Genomic DNA, 21,977 nt, shown 5'->3' with positions numbered 1-21,977 from the left:
GGATTTGATTTCTGCGTGTTTACTTTTCTATAAAACACCACTTACTTGATGGGCCATTCAGAGACATAACAAACAATTCTTGTCTTCCAACAGAAACAGGTTTATCTAACCTGGTTGTCTTCTATTTAGACACTGCACTTTACATAATTCGTTCTCCAAACTAGCCAAATCCTCAGCTCATCTGTTCATTCAAGAACATAAAAGATTCTGGAAGCATAGAAGATATTTCAATTCTCAAGATGTTTATGTTTTTCCATCAGAGAGAAAAGTTTTATTTACATACTTGAGGAGTGATGTAAAACTAATTGACAAATCAAACAAAATACTTGCGTTAAAAAATAAAGTAAGAAACTGGGCACCTGTTTTCAACTCCGAGTTTTACTACATATTTAAGGTACATTTTGTAGTATGGGACACCTGTCGATATTAATGTAGATAAAAGTCCGTTATAATTAATTTACTTTCCCTGGTCTTTAGTTTTCAAATCTTTATAATATTTAACCAAATAAAAAATGTGTTTTTGAATTGTTGGAAAGGAAAGAATACTAGTAATAAAAGTCCCAGAGGGATTCAAACTCATGACTTACAGATTTTTAGTGAACACTCTATCCCATTGCGCAATGCTCTAAGTTAACGATTAAAGGAAAGAAAAAAATATATAAAAATTATACTTGATTTCATTGCTTATTTCGATAGGAAATACCTCACAATATGGAAGTGTGCCATACCACCTAGTGAATCAAAATACAGGCATTCTTTTTTTCCAAACAGTCTTTTTTTCATAGGCATGTCAAAAAATCTTTGAACATATTATTCTTAAGACAACATTTTTTGAACTAAACAATAATTATACCAATATTGAAATTTAAGTATTTGATGTGACCGTTCTAAAGTGTGAAGTGTTTTGGTGCAGAGGCAAGAATTGTCTCTCCTTTAACATGACTTTTTTTTTATGGTTTTAGAGAGGAAAGCAGTACTATTCTTAAACATTTTATGAAGTAATTATAATGATATAATGAAATATTTTGTGACCGCTGTTCAATGTACCAGCTACAATTTTTCTAATCCTGGTAAACTAACTTCCAACAATTTAGTGCAATAAACATTTTCAAGAAATAGAGGACACGTGTGATAAAAACAACGCAACACAATTTTGTTTTTGCCTTGCTCTATTTAAACCAAAGCTCAGATACACATATTTGATATGTAACCCATAACTGAAATAAAAAAAATATATATGAGGATGTGCTATTTTGACACTAAACAGATCAAAATAAATGATACATGTACCACTACATACAACTATAATGCCAATTCATTTCAGTATTTGACAAGCTTTCACATATTGCTTTGTATGAGAAGAGACGAAATACTTGTGTGGAAAATCAAATTTCACATGAATAATTCTTACAATTTCTTTTTAAAGTTATTGATCAACATTGAAATAATCACATTTTGTTATGTGGATGAAACTTTAAAATATGCTTTGTGAATATGAGTAGAGATTCTAACAAATTAACATCAACAAATGATTAAATAGCACATACAAACTACACCTACGTCCAACTAGGGAATTCATGGCAAACAAGAAGAGATGTTGGCATACATACCAGTACATGTAATTAACTATATTCATTATAACAAGAGACAATCCATCGAGGATTTTAAATCCAATGTTGTCCGTTATAAATAATGAAAAAAATGGCTAATGTAAGCACAATAAACGAAAGGTAATACATGTAATGTAAAAAACAGTGCTATTAATGTATCTCTCTAATGTGAAAACAAAATCATGGTTGTCAAGTCGAGGAATGATCTTAGAATATACATGTATTAAAATCGTGTGTATCTGTTATACATTTAAAATCAGCAAAACTAATAACCCACAAAGTATATGGCCACAATACATACCAAGTAAATATGGTACTTATAATGCACACCTAGTCACAAAACTGGTATCTTTCTCACTTATAACATTTCAAAATAGTTTCAATAGATGAACAGCAGACTTTATATAACTTACAACAGGTCTTTAATATTGTGTAACATTTTGTACGTAACTGAATATCAGCTATTGCACATCAAAGATTGAAGAAGTCAATCAGATAATAACAACTAAGTTCTTTTGTTTTTTGTCTGTTTTACAAGCCAAACTAAGCAACATACTCATATAAAGCTAATATTGTCATCCATTCTCTAGCTAAATTATTATGCTGTTTGCAATTGCATAAAAGTATATAACACAGACGTGTTTCTATCTAAAACATTTCATTATACCGGTAGTTCAATAAATAGTACACATAGCTAAATATTGATGCGTTTTTTTATCTAGCACTGTGTAAAATCTAATACATTCATGTATTAAGTCTCTTAAGCGTTTATCTTGGATTGTTCAAGGCCAGCCTTGCTCAGAATAAGGAGACAGTCTACACTATGATTGGCAGTGTAAGAGGACAGTCTTCACTATAGTTGGCGGTATTTAGATTTTGTCTGTGTCTTCTCCCATTAGTCCCATAGTCTCCGGCATGATGTACGAGATATCGTCCCAAGGATGCCTGTATAGCCCCTGCTTCAATCTCTTCTGATCCAGGAAATGACCTGCAATAAGAAATTTTGACATAGAAACATGATACAGTGTAAACTTTGGAATCATTTTTATTCATGGGGGTCAATTTTCGTGGTTAGCCAAATTTTTTGTGGTTCGTGGGGACGTAATTTCGTTGATAGAAGTTTGGGATAATACTAATAAATATTAAACAAATGCTTGTAAATACGTTCGTGGGGTTATAAATTCTTGGGCAAGCGTTACCCACGAAAGCCACAAACATTGGTCCCCCCACGAATATTGATGATTCCACAGTATTTCCAATCCAGCACATCCAAAATGTATCCAAGATCCAAGACAAACAGACTAACCTCATGAAATACATGTATCTACTGTGTATAATGACAGGTTTTTCAAATTTTTTTGCCATTTTTCACTACAGATTTAAACAGTCACGTTAATCTACACTGCAAAATGTAAATTGTAATAAAAGTAAGATGACTTACCAATGAATCCCATACTACGACCCAGCACAAACAGTCCATTGAGGGCACCTACATCTATCAGTTCCCTGGCTTCCTCCCTGAAAAGTAAACATGCATAGGTTATTATACAGCATTATCAACTACTCAAGATCTACACATTGCAACATTTGCAAACTTTAGCAATGACTGAATTGAAAAATTAATTACCAGGTTAACTAATGACAGTGACCCCACATGACCTTGCATATTTTATTATTCTGAAGATTACAAAGCATTGTGGGATCGAGACACTTACCCGGTGAAACATCCGCAATTGTTGAGTAAATCCACAAAAGCCACTCCAATGAAACCATCCACATTCAGAATTAGGTTGGGTTTCTTTAGAAGAAAAAAATATTTCCTCTCTTAACAAAGCATGAAAAAAATTTATTTCCATTGTATCATTCATGATTTAAATGTCTATGTACAAAAACATTCAACACTTCAATGCTGAACTCCAGTTTAAAATCCTTATTGAAATCTATCAATGCAGGTTTGATGGGTATGAAAATTACGTAACTTAAATTATTTACAATATTCATTGCACAGTTTCTACAAAGTGTTTGGAAGGAAGGAGTTCTTCCCCTTGTTTCCTCTTGATTCTTGACTAACAATTACCTTGGATGTAGTGATTTTCTCTACTTCTATTGCATAGTCTAATAGCGGTGTAGCTGGGAAATTCTTCTTTGCATACTCTTTTAGAATGACAACTCTCATATCAGGATTGTTGATCTATCAAAGCAGAAAATAAATATACAAGTAATTCAATTCTATATCAGAGAACAATTAATTTTCAATATGACATTATACAATGAGTACTTGTTTCAGACTTGATCATTTGACCTTTGACCTGAACTTACAGATTTGACCCTATGACCTATGCCCATGATGAGTTTTCCCTCCTTTCTCATGTTGTTGACAAACTCCATGGGGATCATATCACTGGTGTAGGCATCAGAGAACTGTTTAGCTGCAGCATCCAGGGCACCCCCAAACCTGTCTCCCTAGGGGTCAAAAAAGTAATAATGTACATTAGATAATTTTTATAAGACATAAGTGTATCTCTCACGATCCTTAACTATTTGCCTTGTCCATCACAAAACATGAAAGGGTGAAATATACAATAAAACACAGTTGCATCAAACACACAAGAAATTTATGATCACAGCAAAGTTTCATTTTCCCTTAATTTAAAATTTATTATAAACTTGTTGTATAAAACCTCTTGCATTATATGAACCAAATAATTCATTTCTTTCACTTGATTAAAGACATGTTTCCCAATCCATGTAATATGATTCTAAACTAAGAGTAGCTTTTATACAACTAGTTTGACTTACAATGGTGAGGAGACCAGATGCAAGACAGGACACAAGATCTTTGCCGGCCCTGGCACACACGATGGTGTTGTGTGCCCCCGAGACTGCTGGACCATGATCAGCTGTCACCATCAGACACATTTCAATGAACTTAGTCGCATACTTGGGTAACCTGAAATAGACAAATGTTTTATTTAGACTTTTACCAAGATAAGTTAAGCTTTTGTCACTTGAGTATTATATTGAGTGTTGGTTTTATCAAAAATCTATAAGAGTGCTTTGTGTTATAGAAAATTTGCTGTTGGAATAATGATTACTAGGAATCTGCAAATTGTTAGATGGAAAGCTACACAAAGCTAGGACAGTTGTGAAAAGGGAGGTAAATCTGATAATGTCCATGGTAGGACTGCATTCAAACTTACTAAAAGTATAATAGTTGAGGTCTAAGTTCACATCTTACATAAATCTAATTACATGGAGACTAAGATACAGCCTCTTAGCAGAGAGAACTTGCCTTCTCTGGAACCACAGCAGACTTAGCACGCCCCCGATTCCCATGTCCTCTTTGAATATGTCGGTAATCGGTATCCCAGCATACAACAGTTCCTGTCCTCTCTCATCACAGATACTGGTCATAAAGGAGGCCGGCTTACGGATTAGACCCAACTCCTTTATATAAAGTATAGAGAAATAAACAATATACTTGAATACACCAATCCTTGAAATGCCATATTCAACATGTCACATTTTATCTGTACATGTACATTTACATGTGTATCATCATGAAACGCAGTTAATGTGTACCTGTTTGTGGAAATCAGTAACGGTATGTACTACTACACGGAAATCAAAGAACTTACCCTTGCCCAGGTGTAGTCCATGGGTACTGTGGGTGGGGGTTGTTCAGGCTCTGGTACAATGGTTCCATTCTCAACCAGCTTATCGTACACATCCCTGTACAATCAATTTACATTATTATTTTTTTGTACAGATACCAAGCATTAAAATGGTGGAATATTATTGGTATATAGTTTACAAAGTTTAAAGTCTCCAAATCTGATGACTGTTGAATTACAAAATAATCTTGGTGATAATATATACATAGGTACTCGATGAATGTGCAATCAAAAATCTCGAGAGATTGATAAACATACTTGATTAGTGTGCCCAATTCATCAAAACTCTTGGGGACGTAGGCTTTAGCATCAGTCAAAGCCTGGTTTTTAGCTGATGCTGTTTCAGCTTCTGCATTTGCACACGCCCCTGCATGGCCAAACTGTACCTAAAATAACAGTATCACACCATCATAATAGTGGCCATTTCCATACTTATTGGTATGTTTAAATTAAATACCTGTAATATATGCATTGGGATATAATTTTCTTTCCAAAATATATGTAGATTAGCAGTTTTTCTACTTTTGTTTAATTTTAAAGCCCCTATTCATAGGTTTTTGAATTGAAATGAAAAAATAGAAAATAAACAAAACACATGTCTTTATTTGTCCTTCTTTGAGACTCTTACATCAGAGGTGAACATCTTGGCACAGGTTCCGATACACCAGGCCACCACCGGTTTGTTGACACGCCCACTCTTCATGGCACTCACCAGGTGGTACTCTTCTGTCCCACCTACCTGTTCACGATCAATGTACAGGTAAGAATTGAACATATTGAATATAACTAATTTGACTTCATTCTCTTGAGAGTAGTCATATGATAGCGCGAAAAACCACTTGAATGACCTTAAATTATTAATTTTCTATGACATTGACCTAAAATTTAATTATTTATGACCTTGGCCTGAAAAGAATTTGAAGTCTCTATTAGTCTTTAAAACCTATATCTACTCATCTGATACAATAATATTAGCATCCAATTGGTAAAACAAAAGAAACTTTCAATCAATCATGAATATAAATATAGACTAGAGCAAAGCTCGTTGCAAAGCAACGAGTGGGTCTTCCGTTAATTTCGGAAGTAAAGCCGGAAGTTCCTGTAAGAAGCAGAGCTCTTAAACCAACAACAAGAGTATCTAAAATAAAAAGATGAAAAAATCGAATTATTCCTGGTACGACTTCCAAAATCCGAATGATTTTAAGTACGAATTAACAAAAACCTTTCTGATTTCAAGAACGACTTGACCAAAAAAAATCCGAATGTGTTCAAGTACGACTTAACAATTATTTTTGGTACGAATTAATTTAACTTTGAACATTACGCTATTTTTTAAACCAAGGAAGCGGAATAAAAATTTCCGGAAAAATCAATTTTTAAACCCCGATATCTCTGTAATGCATCGTCCAATTTTCAAACGGATTTCAGATTTGAATTCACCATGGCAAGTTCTATAAGAATGTAGTATTGTATTATTTTGTTCAAAAAAATGAAAATTTCCAAAAATTGGAACTGCTTCCGGTTTTGAGCAAATTTGATGAACAAAATTTTAAACCCCCCAGTACATTAAAGAATTGATACATCTATCATCAGTAAAAATTTCAAAGTTATATCTTTAAAGTTTACGGAGATTTCTTCCGGACAAAATCACTTTTTTAAAATTTAAAAATGGCCGCAAAATTTGAACGGAAGTGACGTAAATGCTGAAACTTTAACATCTTTTAGGCACGGTAACTTTACAAAAGCTCTGCAAATTTCATTGAAATCGGATGAAAACTTTTTGAGATATAAAGCTGAGAAGGAGTCAGAAAAAAAATAAAAAATAAAATAATAATAAAAAGAAACCGAAGAAAAACAAGAGGGTCTTCCGTTGGAAACGGAAGACCCTAATTATAAACTGTTCACACTGAAAATAACAGACTTACCTCTCCAAGCAAGATGATCATTTTGACATTAGGGTCGTCCTGGTACCTCAGTATATGGTCCATGAAGGTGGTACCGGGGTATCTGTCACCTCCAATAGCTATTCCCTCGTACACTCCATTTGTGTTCAGTGATATGATGTTGTTCAACTCATTGGACATGCCTCCTGATCGTGAGACATATGCCACACTGTTAGGAAAGGATGAATTTTCAAGATTTAAAGTACATTTAATAAGAACTTATTTCTTACAAAAACACTGTACTGTTTCTTGAAATTCAATTCCCTACCTCCCGGGCCTGAAGAGCTTAGATGCCAGGATGTTGTCCAACATTCCTCCTGTGTTTCCAATTTTGAAACAGCCCGGCTTCACTCCTCCAACCTGAAATGAATTCGGGCTTTGTAGTTTATGTTTAAAAAGTCAAAATTTATTATGAAGTAATGGTTATGTTCTTGTTTATAAATGATACTAGAGTAAAGATTTTGCATAGTTACAATAAATATAATAAGTATCACCTACCGTAGCAGGTCCAATGACAAATACGCCTTTCTTGTCCGCCTCTTTGATGATCTGTCTGGTTAGGTTTTCTGGGATTCCTTCGGCGATAATGGCAATGGAACGTATCTTGAAAGACATTTATATGCATATGAAAGCTTATTCAATAATTAAATATAAAATGATTCAATCTACCAGTATGTATAAAACAAGAACTGGTTTTATTATTAAATGTTGATCAAAGCATGGCAACATAATGTTATTAGCTGACAGTCACTGTTCCTTTCCTTCATAAGATAACACAATAAAGACACTAAATTAACATATATCCTTCAGCAGGTTTCCTGTGATTTAATGATAGCATTTGCCTGCTTCTATACCTGTGGGTAAGTCATGGTTTCCATGGTACTTTCGAAGGCTGAGCGAAGGGAGGCAAAGTTAATGAGAACATCAGCTTGGGGGTGCTTCTTCATGGCATCAGCCATGTTTTTGTACACTGCAAAGATTGAAAATAATGTGTTCTTAGATGTTGAAGTTCACATTTTGAGGGTTTTAACAAGTGAAAACATTATTTTGTTGTCTGCAAAGATCCAGTTATGTTTCATGAAACATGAATCTACCATAAAACTATGCATGTACTAAATATACAATACATGTGAGTACTAGGAAAAACTATCCTACTTTACCATATTTCTTACAAATCCTTACGATTCTCACCTGGAACAAGAATTTCTTTATGCCCCCAGTAAAACTTTTGCTTATGATCTCCTCTGAAAAATTAAATGAAATAGTTTCAATATTAATGGTTCATATGTCTACAAAATAAAGGGAATACAATCATTTTTAAAGTAAAAAATAAAAAATTCTGAAATTCCATGACATATAAAACAGATAACATATATATAATATATATATGTGTGTGTCAATATGTTAAGATTTCCCAATGACATGACTTCTGATTGTGATTGTATTAAGACCGCGGAACATTAACTGGCAAGATTGGAAATATACAGCGACTGAGCGTACGTCAATTTCACTTGTTACAGTCAAAACATTTGAAATGGGTGGGAAAAAATTGACACAGACGTCTGAGAAACATTGGATTGAAACTGTACATGTAGTTATAGGAAATGTATTTTCAATCCACCTCCGAGTCAGCATTTCTAACTTGCATACTAATGTAAAGCGATCGAAAAACATTTTAATTTGTATCAGAAAAGCGGTTGAAAAACATTTTATTTCATCAAAAAGTATAATCAGCAAATGTGAAAAAATACTAATTCGGAGATATTATACGCAGGGCAAAGCATTGTCCGATGACTTCTTATATGAAACATTTTATATATTCTATTATTGGATATAATTTTAATCTTATTAATGGGAACTTTGATTGTTCTTCTCTGTGAATAAACCCCACTTGATATAAGACTTGTAACGACTGATTCTCTGAAGTCATCGGACAATGCCTTGCCTTGTGTATTATCTCTCCCGAAATTGAGATCTTCTGATATTTGCTGATTATATACTTATTGGTAAAATAATTTTTTTAAATCACTTTGCTGATACTAAATATAATGTTTTTCGATCGCTTTAATTAACATGTATATAGCTAGTTAGAAATGCCGAGGTGGATTGAAAATACATTTCCTATAACTACATGTACAGTTTCAATCCAATGTTTTCTCAGACGTCTGTGTCAATTTTCCCCCACCCATTTCAAATGTTTTGACTGCAACAAGTGAAATTGACGTACGCTGTATATTTCCAATCTTGCCAGTTAATGTTCCGCGGTCTTAATGCTTGTCATAATGTATGAAATTAATTAACTGTGTAACAAGTTTTATCAATGAAAGTACTTTTCTGAAAAAATTTTTATTACCAGATTTAAATGAATAAGAAAGACAAAAAAAATTACAAAAAAAGGTGACTAACGTAAATGGATAAATCATGGCCACCACAGAAGGTTCGCGGCGGGAGCAGACGTAATCAAAGTCCAGCATGCCCTGCACCGCCCTCTGCTGCATGCCCCAGACAATACACTGCGTCTTCTCTGTAAACAGTGTCTGGGTTCTCTCAGACTTGGAGGAGGCCTGTTGACTTTGATCTGGCACTGTGACCTTGCCCTCTGACCTTGAAGAGGGTTCGTTCACTGACCCTCTTCTGCTGGTTGCTGGGGAAGCCTGAAATATTATAGCATTGATGTAATGGTTTTGATGATTTGTTCTCCATTGACCTTCTTGCAATAACATTTCAGAGTCATTTAAATATGGATGAGAATATACTGAAAACACATGCAGGAGGATTACATTCAACTTCAGCCAAGTTAACTTCGTCAGATATATATACACATCAATAGGCATTATCTAGTAAATATTACCATATTCCTTCCAACAATAGGGAATCACAAATGACATTTAAACAATGCCCTACAAAATACCTTCTTAATAATTTAGCAATTTTTTAAAGTTTTTATGTATTTTTTTAATAGATATAAGATATAATTGTCAAAGCTGATATCCAAGCCCTGTCAAACTTGAAACCTCACAAACAATTAGTTTTCAAGTATCATTTTCTAAATTTTTATAAAAATTCGTGCAGCAAGAAAATTTCGACATAAAAACTGGATTCATGCATTGAAGCAAAGCAATTGTATCCCTGCATACTGCTCTATACTTGTTTTTTAGTTTTGTAGTTTTCCTGCATTTCACAACTATATAAAAAAATTTCTCTGTGGCTATTGATTGAGATTAAGCGAAAGTAACTGAATATCATACATGTAGTTTTGAAAAATACTCTTGCTTCCTACTAATTGAACTTGAGGAACTAATACATGTAACTGCAAAATATAATGATTTTAAAATTTTGCTTGTATTTTTCTGACAGTTGTGGACTATATGCAATTTTTACACAAGATCTACTGGCGTGAGACCAGTTCACGCTGAGTCCCATTTCTTGCCAGTGCATTGTTACGTACGTCATTTTTTGTATATAATTTTACGTGTTGATAAAATGACGTAAAAATGCATTGGTAAGAAATGGTACTCGGTGAGAACTGGTCGCACGTCAATATGCTATCAATTTTAGTTTCTCACTCTTTGCTACATGGTGGAATGGTGGATTTAGGTACTCTCTTTAAATAATTGATCTACAAGTATCTCAATCTGTTTAATATGGGCTATATATGATTCTTGAAGTATAAAATTTGCTTGTGTACATTAACAAAGATTCCTACTGTTTCAATGACTAAATAAATACCCCACTAATAACTTCATAAATTTAAAATACACACTGAATAAGAAAGATAAAAAAAAAATGTCAAAAAGAATGATATACAAGAACAGTGTATGAAATAGGAGCAGTCAGTCAATGAATGTGTACATTTGAAACATAAGGATAAACAATACTGAATAGTTTAACTATGGTACGAAGTAAAGAACTCCATTATAATAACTACACTATGTACTCAAAGACAGTCGTCACAAAAGTCAATCATGCTCAGATTACAACACTGTGAGTTACCCCAGTTAACCCTCCCTGCTGGCGGTAGATCGAGGGGGCCTGAAATATAGTGTCAATTCAAAGGTCACAATGGTTCAAAGGTCAAACTAATGATGACTCACAGAAATCATATTTCTTTTGAATATTTATACTACATGGTCATACACTTTGACTTTTGTATTACTTCAACTGAATTTAATAGCCACCAATTTTGAATTATCTCATGTCTTTTAACAACAAAGCTCAAAATACATAACTTTCTCCATAAAATAAATATAAGGAGAACTAGTTTATCTCAATACATTAGCTAGTAGTTTGATATAGATACAAGGATGCAATAGTACCGGTACATGACTTTACATATTGATCTTCTTTGGCATATTCTCCTGAACTCATAATTGCAGTTCACTTCATATAAAAATGATATACAGTCAAACTTAATCTCGAACTAGATGGGACAGTTAAAAACTTTGAGATATCCATCTCCAAGTACTCGAGATATAGAGGGTAAAATACTTAAAAAATAATGGTTTGGACTTACAAATCACTTTGATAATCCAATGTATTCGAGATATCAGTTTTTGAGATATCGAAATTCAACTGTATATATTTGTATATTCAACAACTAAAGAATACACTTAAGGAATTGTATAGAATATAATGCACTTTTTAGATAGAAGTCTAATGCATAAGTTTATTTAAACTTTACACAGTGTGAGGTAAATTGTATTTTTTGCTATAATGCAATGGTTATTCTACAATATATAATAGAGAGAATAAGGAAATTAAAATTCAGACATGTTAGTAAGTGTGTGTATTACTTCAACCAGCTGATTTAGAAATGATTGTTGTAAATTCTACAAACATTCAGACACTACAACACTGGATGCTCTGTTTTACCTGAACTACCTGTAAGAAAACAGTAGAGGTTGATTTCAACACATATATAAAACAGTGGAATAGGAAAATGGGTCTTATCAAATACACGTAGATGAACATTAATATTTATAACTATCCTAAAGACAACAATCAACATCTTTTTAATCCAACTGGGTTCTGAATCTTATAAAATAGGGCATTATATTTTAGGAAGATGTAATGAAATTTTCATAAATCTTGGAGACCATTTTGGACTGTGTTACGGTCTGGTGATCACTTACCCCTCCTGTCGGCAGCAGGAAGTTGGCGGTGGTGTTCATTGGGCGCGGTGTGTGAGGGATCTCCCTCTTACCCAGGGCCATGCTCACTATAGCTGTCATGTGGGTCTCTGGGCCAAACACGTGGATCGGGATTCCCAGGGTGTTTCCTGTGATCAAAGTAAACATGCAATAACTATTTTAATCAGCGATAAACAAGTTAAGGCTTTAACAAATGTGAGATTTCATGCTTTTTCATCTTCTGGGAAATATGTCTTAAGGCATTATTTATCAAATGAAGGAAAAGATAATCTCTCATTATAAAAATGAGACCATGTTACGTAAAAGAAGACAAAAAGGACGACAAAAAAGAGAATTTCTCATAATGAGAATGAGGTCATAAATATTAAGATTAATAAAGGAACAACTTTACAGACCGAGTTCCCTCATGATCCGGAGGCCCTCCTGGTAGTTCGGTCCGGCCCTCCTCACATATACACTGACGTTGCCTTCAATCAACTTCTGCTGGTACTCTCGCAGGCCTCTAACAATTCCCTAAAATATACATTGTTTAACTTCATTTCAACATGGATATTTCGGCCCACAGGGAATACCTTTATTGCTTAATACTGACTTGTAACTATATTTCTGTAACACAGAGAAAATTGCATAAGAAATTGCTAAAGTAACTTTGAGAAAATGTACCTTAAATGTTGCTGCTACATTTGTGAAGTTAGCAATGCCCCCTCCAACAATAAGGATTTTGCCGTCGGGGTGGATCTCTGCTGTCATTAGTGACAGGATCGTCTTTGCGTACTCATATGTCTGCTGTTCACTAGGTGCGCCCGAGTACTCCCCGTAATTAGCAAGATCTTTGGCCCCTCCCAAATCACAGATTGTGTCGCTGAAAATAAAAAATTTCTCTAAATGAGGATGATTCTATAAAACCTAGAAATACTGTGACATAATCAAATCAACTATAAAGAAGAGAGATCAAAATAAATTTTTGATTCTTAAATTGACTTAAACACTTCACAAAAAGCATAGAAGAATGTTCTATTTTTTAACATCTTTTTAATCAATGACCAGTAAGATTATAAAATCTTACGCATAAATGACAGATGCTCCGCCCCCTGCCACCATTGTCCAGATTCGGCCGGATTTGTTCAGAATGGTTAGTTTTAGAGATGCCCCACTCTTTGCATCTAGTTCAGCAATGTACGCTTCCTAAAGAAATTTTTTTTTCAATATCTTATTGTTGATTTCTGATTCCATGATCAATTATAACTTTGCACCTGTTCATGCTGAGGCAACAAAAAAGGCAACATTTTGTGATGAAATAAAATCTTTCTGATGTGAATTTTTATTTAGACAATGTTGTACCAGCCATACATCTATAACTTACTTCTGGGAGAGCATCCCTCCCAAAGGGTGGAGGAAATTCCAGGTCTCCCCAAAGTGATTTACACAGGTACTCGGCACACTGGTCAATCTTAGCCGCCAGGTCCAGGATGTAGAGTCTGCCGCCCGTGAACACTACAAAATATACATGCATTGTTCAATTCAATCTACTGATAGCACAATCTATTAAAACAAATTACTGTAACAGTTATAACAGTCATTTCCAGCAAAGAACAGTTCAAAAAATGAAATGAGTTAGATATTTAGCGTGAAGAATACATACCCAATGGATTGATCTCTAAGTATGTGAAATGTAAGTTCCTGTACTGAGTGTAGAGAGCTTTGATGAATTTTGTTAGGGGTCTGTAAGGAAGAAAAACATATAACAGGTTAGAAAAATGAATATACATCTTATTTGTATTATACAAGTTGAATTTAACTGTATGGACAAAATTTTTAATAAATATAAAAAAAAAGTCATGCATGATAAATAAAACATTTTTTTTAAAGAAATTAACACAATCAAAGGGCAGTAACTCATGATATCCTCCACTTACTCTTGGGCGGAGGCCGGAGCTTTGGACAACAGTTTGGATTTAATGTCCGAATCAGAGACTTCTTCTAGCACTGGAATGTCTAATTTAACAGCCTGAAATAGACACAATAATTATTATACGATAATACCACTAGGTCCTCGATATCTAAAATACTGTAAATTCCTAATTAAACGCGAGGAATTAATATCCGCATAAAATCGCGAAAAGCATCCTTCGCGGATTTTAAAATCTCGCCATTATTTTCTGAGAGTTGAAAACTATAAGAAATAAGGAGAAAAGTTCAACGTTTGCGATTTTATTTTAAGTACTCGTGTAATATAAGGAATTTACAGTAGGCACAAATCATATCAAAGTATCTTTTGCTGTTTAAGAAATATTTGATCACACTGAGAAATTGATAGATGGATTATGTACAACCAGTAAGTTTTTGAGATAATAACCTTGGCATCCACGTCCCCAATATCTATCCCCCCTTCATGATGAAACAGTATGGTATCACAGTATCTGGAGGAATATATACACAGGTAAAACTCTTCATTCTGAAAAAGAAGAAAAGAAATATTCAAAGAAACACTCATACATGTATGTATACAAATGAAATATAATCTTAAAAGACAATCGTATTTTCATGTTTATTGATCCGTGTCTGTACTTAAATTACAATCTGTAATATTTTTTTTAATTTAATGATATGAAACTTCTATGGTCATTTAACATTGAAAAGATATTCACAGACCACTATTGTACATTCTTGATGTACATTTACCTGTTCATGTTTAATGAAAGGCTCAATGATAAAATTCTTTAGTTTCCCTTTAGCTGCACCAATCTAAATAAACAAAACAAAACATATCAATTGTTCATTCTTTTTTAACCTGTATTTTGATGGTCATCAATTTTATTTAACCCACTTAGATCTCAAATGAATTTTTTATTTCTACAAAAGACTTGTATGTATTAATATAAACATGTAACATGTATGAAGTTTAAGTACAATTGATGCATATATAGTTACATGTAGTATGGACAATGTGATGTATCATTACATTAATTTGCTGATTCAGCACATGGTCAGCTAACAGATTACAGGTGTGACAGAGTGCTGGTATCAATGAAACAGGTAGAAATCTTTATCAGTCAAGGACACTGTTTAATAAACTCAAGGATATTATCTGAAGGAAGCTAAAATTTGCGTGTTCATGATGCAAGTGATTTAATATGAAAAAAAAAAGCTTTGAAGTAAACTCTCAAAGGTTGCCATAAAAACTCTCTGATAAAGAAACCCCCACAAATGTAAACTGCTTCACTTTTATATACATTACGGTATGCGTAAACTCAATAAATTACAATGGATATTTCAATGGGTTTAAAGTTTCTAGGGGATAACATGTCAGGATATAAGAAGTTCAATATTAATATCAGCTTTTGAAACTTTTAAGATTGATTAATTTTTTTAATATTTGTCAGCTTTTGAAAATTTTTGAGAGTTTACATGTATCAGCTTTATGGCTGAGGTTACATGTAGGCCTAATACATATAAATCTGGATTCAACTTGTGTGTGTAAAATCCATCCCATTCCCTCCAATCTAGACTTACTAAACCCAGTGGCACTTAACAAAACCACAAAGAAAGTACAATAATCAACCATGAAAACTTTCTTAGCATGACCAATGCCATATATTTATCTGATAAACATGTAGAATATGTAGTCATACATGACATACATTAGTACTCATCCTCCCTGTTTCTGTAAAGATGAGTCATAAATTTCAAAGCTTAAACCACAATGGTTTTAGGTTTATCTGGTAATTGATACATTTGCATGATTTTACCAGATTTATAAAAAAAAAAAAGGGAAATGGAAGCAAAGCTACTGCCTCATATATTGATTTTAACCAAACGGTTCCAATCCTGCTCTGAACATTGCTATCTTTTCGCGGAGGCCAATCTTGTCTCCTTGCTTCTAGTCACTTCACATAACAACTCTAATCAAGACTTTCTTTATTAGGCCTATAAAGCCCCAAAAATCAATCCCTTCATGCTATTCCATCATGTATTTCATTGTAACCTTTTTACTTCTGCGAATCAATGCTTGAATTCTTAGAAAACTTATCAATCACTTCTAAAAGCAGGCAGTACAGTCATTGCCTCAGCTCAACTACAGTTTGTCTAAACGGGTTTGCTTTCAACTTGAAGAAAACTTAATTATGAAAAACTATTGACATGATGTATATGTATGACATGTAAGGGCGAAGTAGAATAACTACCCAATATATCTATAGTAAATGACAGACAGCACACAGTTTGAAAGAATATCTAAAGAGGGACATCAAACATTATGTTAGAGGACTCTCAATAAACATGTATTCCTTGTCTACACCATAGAGAAGACACAGCTGTTTAATACCAAGTGAAATCAGCTTTTTTCCTGGTGGGTATTATCATAATCTGTATTTTCGTCGATACTACATTTACAAGTGACTGTCATTTTTTTTATCCAAGGTGTGGCACATCACTAAAATTTCCACAAATTATCATAGCAATTAAAACAATATCAATAATGAAACACTTTCATTCACAGTAAAAATATTTTTTCATGGTTGGAAATAATTTGGGGATGGACGGGGTGATATTCTAGACTTCATTTTTGTGTATATGAAGTCTTACCTCAAACTCCCTGCCCAGTTTGTTTTTCAGCCACTCCTTGACTCCCTCTAGATCCACCCCAGCTTTTATTAGACCAAGCTTTCCTCGGCGCTTGATCAGCTGATCAGGTTTTACCACTAATTTCTGTAAAAACACAACATTAGAAGCATGTTCATGAATTTTGGAGAAACCTCGACATTTTTGTGTTGGTAAAATCAAACAGCTTTACACAGCAAGGGATAAATCAGGAAGTATATTTGGGACAATGAAGACTCAATACAGACTAAACAATGTAGAATTGATTTCAATTTCCAACAACTCCTGATATATTAATATGGTACTTTTGTTATTACTAAAAAACATTCCTTACATTATGACATACTTTAACAAGGCAAGTTAAGGTTTATTTTATAAATTAAAAAATACTTGTAATACCTGAGTTTAAGAAAGAATACAGGTAGATCTTACCTCTGTGAGGAGCCAGGGGTGGTCAGCTGTTAGTGTGTCCCAGTTGACAGTTTCTGTGACTACAGCAAACCTGTTTTTAGCAGCCTCATCAGTTAAGTATTTGTTCAGTAGCTCCTTCCCCTTAGCTTCATAAATAGCCTTGGCGGACATGTTGGTGGTAGAGGAAGACACTCAGTTCTAAAATCAGAGATTTAAAACACTACAGAACAAAACAGGGATATTAAGGAAGTTAAATTCTTGGATTCTTTATCAAGACAAATACAAAGAAATGATATACAGATATGTGTTCTCAGAAGAGTAAATTCTGTAATTTGAACTACCAGTCATAGATAAGAATTTTAAAATGATAGTATGCAATTCATAAATATTTCACTGGCCTCTGAATGTACTGAATGAATATATTAAAATATGTAAGCCTTTTAAAGCATGTGTACATGTTATATCTCTCCCCGTTCTACACTCGCCAATCATTAGCTATAATGTGTGTGATGTCCGGACCAAAAATCAACACTTATCTTCCACAGCATGTTTGATTTATAAGTCAAATCTAAATTGACCTTTTTACCTGTATGTAAATAGCCACGCGAGTACTATACCCCAGCCAGTGAAGGTTTAATCAAAGCATATAAAGTACATGTAAATATAAAGTCAAGGACAATAAAAATCTCACTGCTTTATTCTATATAATGGCAAGGACAAGACGTCATTCCAAAACATCCCATCCTAACACCTGCTGAACCTGCTGAAATCAATTGATGACCAGGACAGATGATGTGATATAGCACTCAATGAAAATGTGACAATGCGTAACACAAAAGCCTTGCAACCTTGTAGAAATCTCAGACAATGCAAAGGCCCAATAGATGGAGAAATGGACGTCATGTTGAATTCAAAACAAGCTGATCAATTCAATCACACGAGTTTTTTAATTCATGTCACAGTAAAAAGCTTCACTGCTGTCATCATTGTCATGTGATACCATGTATAATGATTTCATATTATGAAATAGCTAATTAATCATAATCTCCAATAAATTTATGTATTTTTTCTATTAGAAACATAAAATCAATATTAATCTTTCTTAAGTTTCATTTCCTTCTGTGTTTAAATATGTTGTAGAATTATTTAAATAAAAGAATGAAAGTACATGCAATCACAAGGACCCTATTATGTAATAAATCTAATAACACTCTTCATACCTTAATTGTTAAATGATTAGACAGATGTCAATCAATATGAAAATCTATAAACAGCACCAGAGTGGACCCATTACTCTACATACATGACTGAGGAGCCCACATATCTAACAACCTAGATCAATACTAGTTGTCTCAGGAATAGAAATTAACAGAAAATAATGTGAACACAGACACATAATTAGTATTACAGAGTTCCAAAGTTAAAGCTTAATCAACCATTCATGGTATACTGTTTAAATTTAAACAAACAATTGACATTCTTAATTCAAAATTCTTAAATTTAATCTTTTACAATGAAAAATGCACAAAGAAGTCAAGTTATTTTCTTCAAATTGCATAAATACTAGTACTTACATTGTGAATGAGCTATTGAGCTACCCGTAGGTCTAGCAGCTCAGAATCTTAAGTGATGACCCACTAAACCTTCAGTAAAACAATATACAAGCCCTGACACTATCAGTGTGGTTAATCAGTACTAACAGCTTATAGGACTGCCTGGAGCATCAACTTAACCAGTCCACAAGGAGGCGAAGAAGCCGCAGCTGAGAGCTGTATTGATCTGGGATCAAACAATTTGGGGTGGTATTGATGTTATAGACCCAATAACACAGCATCTTATCTCTTCTGTAACCCAAATCACTCACATTTATCTGAAGGATTTATAGATTTCCAATTTGCTGAAGCTGACAAAATTTGGGAATGTTTAACTGTTGTTCACAGTTGGGAAATTATAATTACTTGCTGTACATCAGATACAACTGACAATAAAAAAATTGTTGGTTTATTCTTATGAATATTTCTCCATGTAGAAATGTATTTAAGTAATGATTGAGACCTGATGTCAATCAGCAACACATGAAGGTAAAAAACCTAGACCTTACATGTACAATTGAAGGAGTCTGTTACAATCAGACTGGTAGCAAAAAATATGACAATGGTAGAAATGAAAGGAATGAAAAGATTAGAAAATTACAAGAAGGGTTTTAATTATGAATAAGACATTGATTTTTACCAATTCTTTGAGATGAATATCAATTGCAGCTGACCATGAATAAATCGATTCCGTTTTGTCCATAAAAATTAGCATTTTGGCTGAGAAAATAAGCATTGAAAAAGCTTGGTTATCACAAACCTTTCATTGCTGACAGATAATTAACAACTATGCTAAATGCTCTTCAATGTTCATATCCTAAGGACTGCAAGTTTGTACATCTTAAAAATGTGGCTGGCTGTCTGTGTGAAGTAGAGTTGTGTTCTGCCACAATTTTATTTCTCAGTTAATATCTACTGCAGTTCAACATCAATCTGTATGACAGCTTTAAGTCTGATCATGGCATAGGCCATAGGATATGGATGTTGAAAAAGTCTTCAAGTAAGGACACATTCTGAAGATGGTATGGGACAAAGTAGGTAGAACACTATGGAGCTCAGCTATAGTGATTTAAGATAGAACAGAAAAAAAGTAGTTTCCTATAGATTTTAGTGAAACTCTGCAAATACTGTTTATCCCACATTGCTAACTGTTCTCTTCAAAATTTCTATTAATGGTTATTTTTTGTGCATGGCTGCATGAGTTTGTAATGTGTTAAAGTGCCAAAACTTTACTGGCCTAAGACCAATTCATGCCAAGAACCATACGATATCTCACCAGTGCATTATGTGCATTGTTATATCATTTTTTGTATAAAATTTCCTGTGCTAATAAAACTATGTAACAATGTGAAATGGTAATTGGCCTTTGGTATATAGGTATTTGAGCAGTAAAGCAATAAATCCTAATTCTTTAAACAATGGACTCTTTTTCCATTGTTTTAAGAGAGGAAACAAAACTTTTTTAAATATACCATATGTACCAAGACTTTTATATTGTTGTAAAGGTGGATTAATATTTAACAAACCAATACTCATAGTTAATTCATCCTTATTTAGTTTTTAAAAAATAATAATACGCTAAACAGTCAAAAAAATTATTTCAATTTTTACAATTAAATTTCATCATGCTATCACGTTCATCTTATATCATTGTATACATGCAGACATTTATGAACAGTAACAGTAATCCAAAATGCTCTATAATTTTGAATTACTTTAACATACATAAAACAACCCGGTGCGCGTTCTTCATAGATAAAGTGAAAGTACCGGTACCACGACTGGCACGAATCAAAAGCGTGCAAACCTGTCAAACGTACACGCATATGCAGACATGTTTGCGTTTTATCTAATTAATACATACCTGTAATGGCATGAAATTTTGAGGCATAAAAGGACTTTAATGTAAAGTATTTTCTTACCTGAATTAAAAGGCGACTTTATCGGTAGAACACGTACGTAAGATAGGATCATCCGACATCGAACGATCCGTGTCACCTCACAGGAAGTTTACGACCAATTTCAATGTATGTCGAGCCCGATACAGTAAGGAATTCTGTTCAGAAAAAAATCTTTCACAAATGAACAGTTCAGATGTTTGCTTTTATAATATATGGTATATTCGTCGGATAAAATGTTATTCGGGTTATTTATTACCTTTTCAGCTGACAGAAACAACTTAAACACACTTTTAATTTTGGTGCGCGAATTTGATAAATATTTTGATGAAATGCAATCACTGATGTTCAGTATAATTGCATGGTTTCCAAAATAATTGAATTTACTTTTAATTTAATTACAGAATGAAATTGGTTAGAAGACATAAGTTATTCGTAATTCAAACCAATGCATCTTTTAATACAAATTTTGGTTTTCTACATGTAGTTATCATATAAACGTACAAGGGTTGAACCAAAAGTAATGTCACACTATGCACCGCGTTTCACACTGGCGCTGTATTATACAAAATGATACATCAAAATTTTCCTTATCAAAATTCTAATTTGAAGTAAAATTTTGATTAAATTTCGTTGAACACTTAATTAACAAGATATTGATGTTTATAGCATGATATTATCTTCAGAAATATTCATCATAATGCATTAAATTTTTTTATCTGAATTGAAATAGTTAGATAGCTCAAAGCACAAGTTTTTGTCACTTTACGCGGATTTTTCACGATTTTATCGCATCTGTGACTTTACTTTTGGATCAACCCTCGTACATGCAGTTTCATAAAAATTGTTATATAACATTTCGCTTAAATGGCAATGTTTGCTAAATTTTAAGGTAACAAACCTTTTTGTAATAATGACTTCATATACTTTTGTTACTTATTTTTGACATTCTCTGTACAAATTACCGTTAATATGAATCAATAATTAATTCAATACAAAATCGAAATTCTGGTAGGAGTCTTTTAATGGTGAGATGTAGTGAACATATATTATACATGTACATATGGCCACAAGACCTAACTGTGTGAAAACTTTTCAAG

At 33.3% G+C, this 21,977-nt stretch overlaps 1 protein-coding gene across 1 annotated transcript; it reads right to left on the bottom strand.

The window, feature by feature from the left end:
- Window positions 1-1,151: 1,151 nt before the first annotated feature.
- LOC128184339 (ATP-citrate synthase-like) lies at window positions 1,152-20,993 on the bottom strand. Its single transcript, XM_052853781.1, has 28 exons — window positions 20,902-20,993; window positions 17,409-17,585; window positions 16,962-17,084; window positions 15,060-15,122; window positions 14,734-14,832; window positions 14,294-14,385; window positions 14,020-14,099; window positions 13,741-13,871; window positions 13,444-13,562; window positions 13,041-13,239; window positions 12,773-12,890; window positions 12,360-12,505; window positions 9,634-9,881; window positions 8,419-8,471; window positions 8,082-8,197; window positions 7,726-7,830; window positions 7,496-7,587; window positions 7,210-7,396; window positions 5,913-6,023; window positions 5,543-5,670; window positions 5,249-5,342; window positions 4,903-5,057; window positions 4,410-4,560; window positions 3,930-4,073; window positions 3,688-3,801; window positions 3,326-3,408; window positions 3,052-3,128; window positions 1,152-2,598 (listed from the first exon to the last, which is right to left on the bottom strand). The coding sequence occupies exons 2-28, from the start codon at window positions 17,556-17,558 to the stop codon at window positions 2,480-2,482; spliced, it is 3,297 nt and encodes a 1,098-aa protein (XP_052709741.1). The 5' UTR covers window positions 17,559-17,585; window positions 20,902-20,993; the 3' UTR covers window positions 1,152-2,479.
- Window positions 20,994-21,977: the final 984 nt, after the last annotated feature.

Source organism: Crassostrea angulata, chromosome 5, assembly GCF_025612915.1.
Source record: "Crassostrea angulata isolate pt1a10 chromosome 5, ASM2561291v2, whole genome shotgun sequence".
NCBI classification, from domain to species: domain Eukaryota; kingdom Metazoa; phylum Mollusca; class Bivalvia; order Ostreida; family Ostreidae; genus Magallana; species Magallana angulata.
Note: the sequence above shows the minus strand (reverse complement) of the source record. Positions and strands in the feature narration are given on the sequence as shown.

Bases quoted from the DNA above. Each gene is read 5' to 3' on its own strand.
- LOC128184339 (XM_052853781.1), bottom strand. From the start codon at position 17,558: ATGTCCGCCAAGGCTATTTATGAAGCTAAGGGGAAGGAGCTACTGAAC. The intron at 13,240-13,443 runs GTAAGATTTTAT...TTTTATTTTCAG, and splicing joins GGAGCATCTGTCATTTATGC to CGACACAATCTGTGATTTGG. The intron at 3,802-3,929 runs GTAAGTTCAGGT...CTGCTTTGATAG, and splicing joins TAGGTCATAGGGTCAAATCT to ATCAACAATCCTGATATGAG.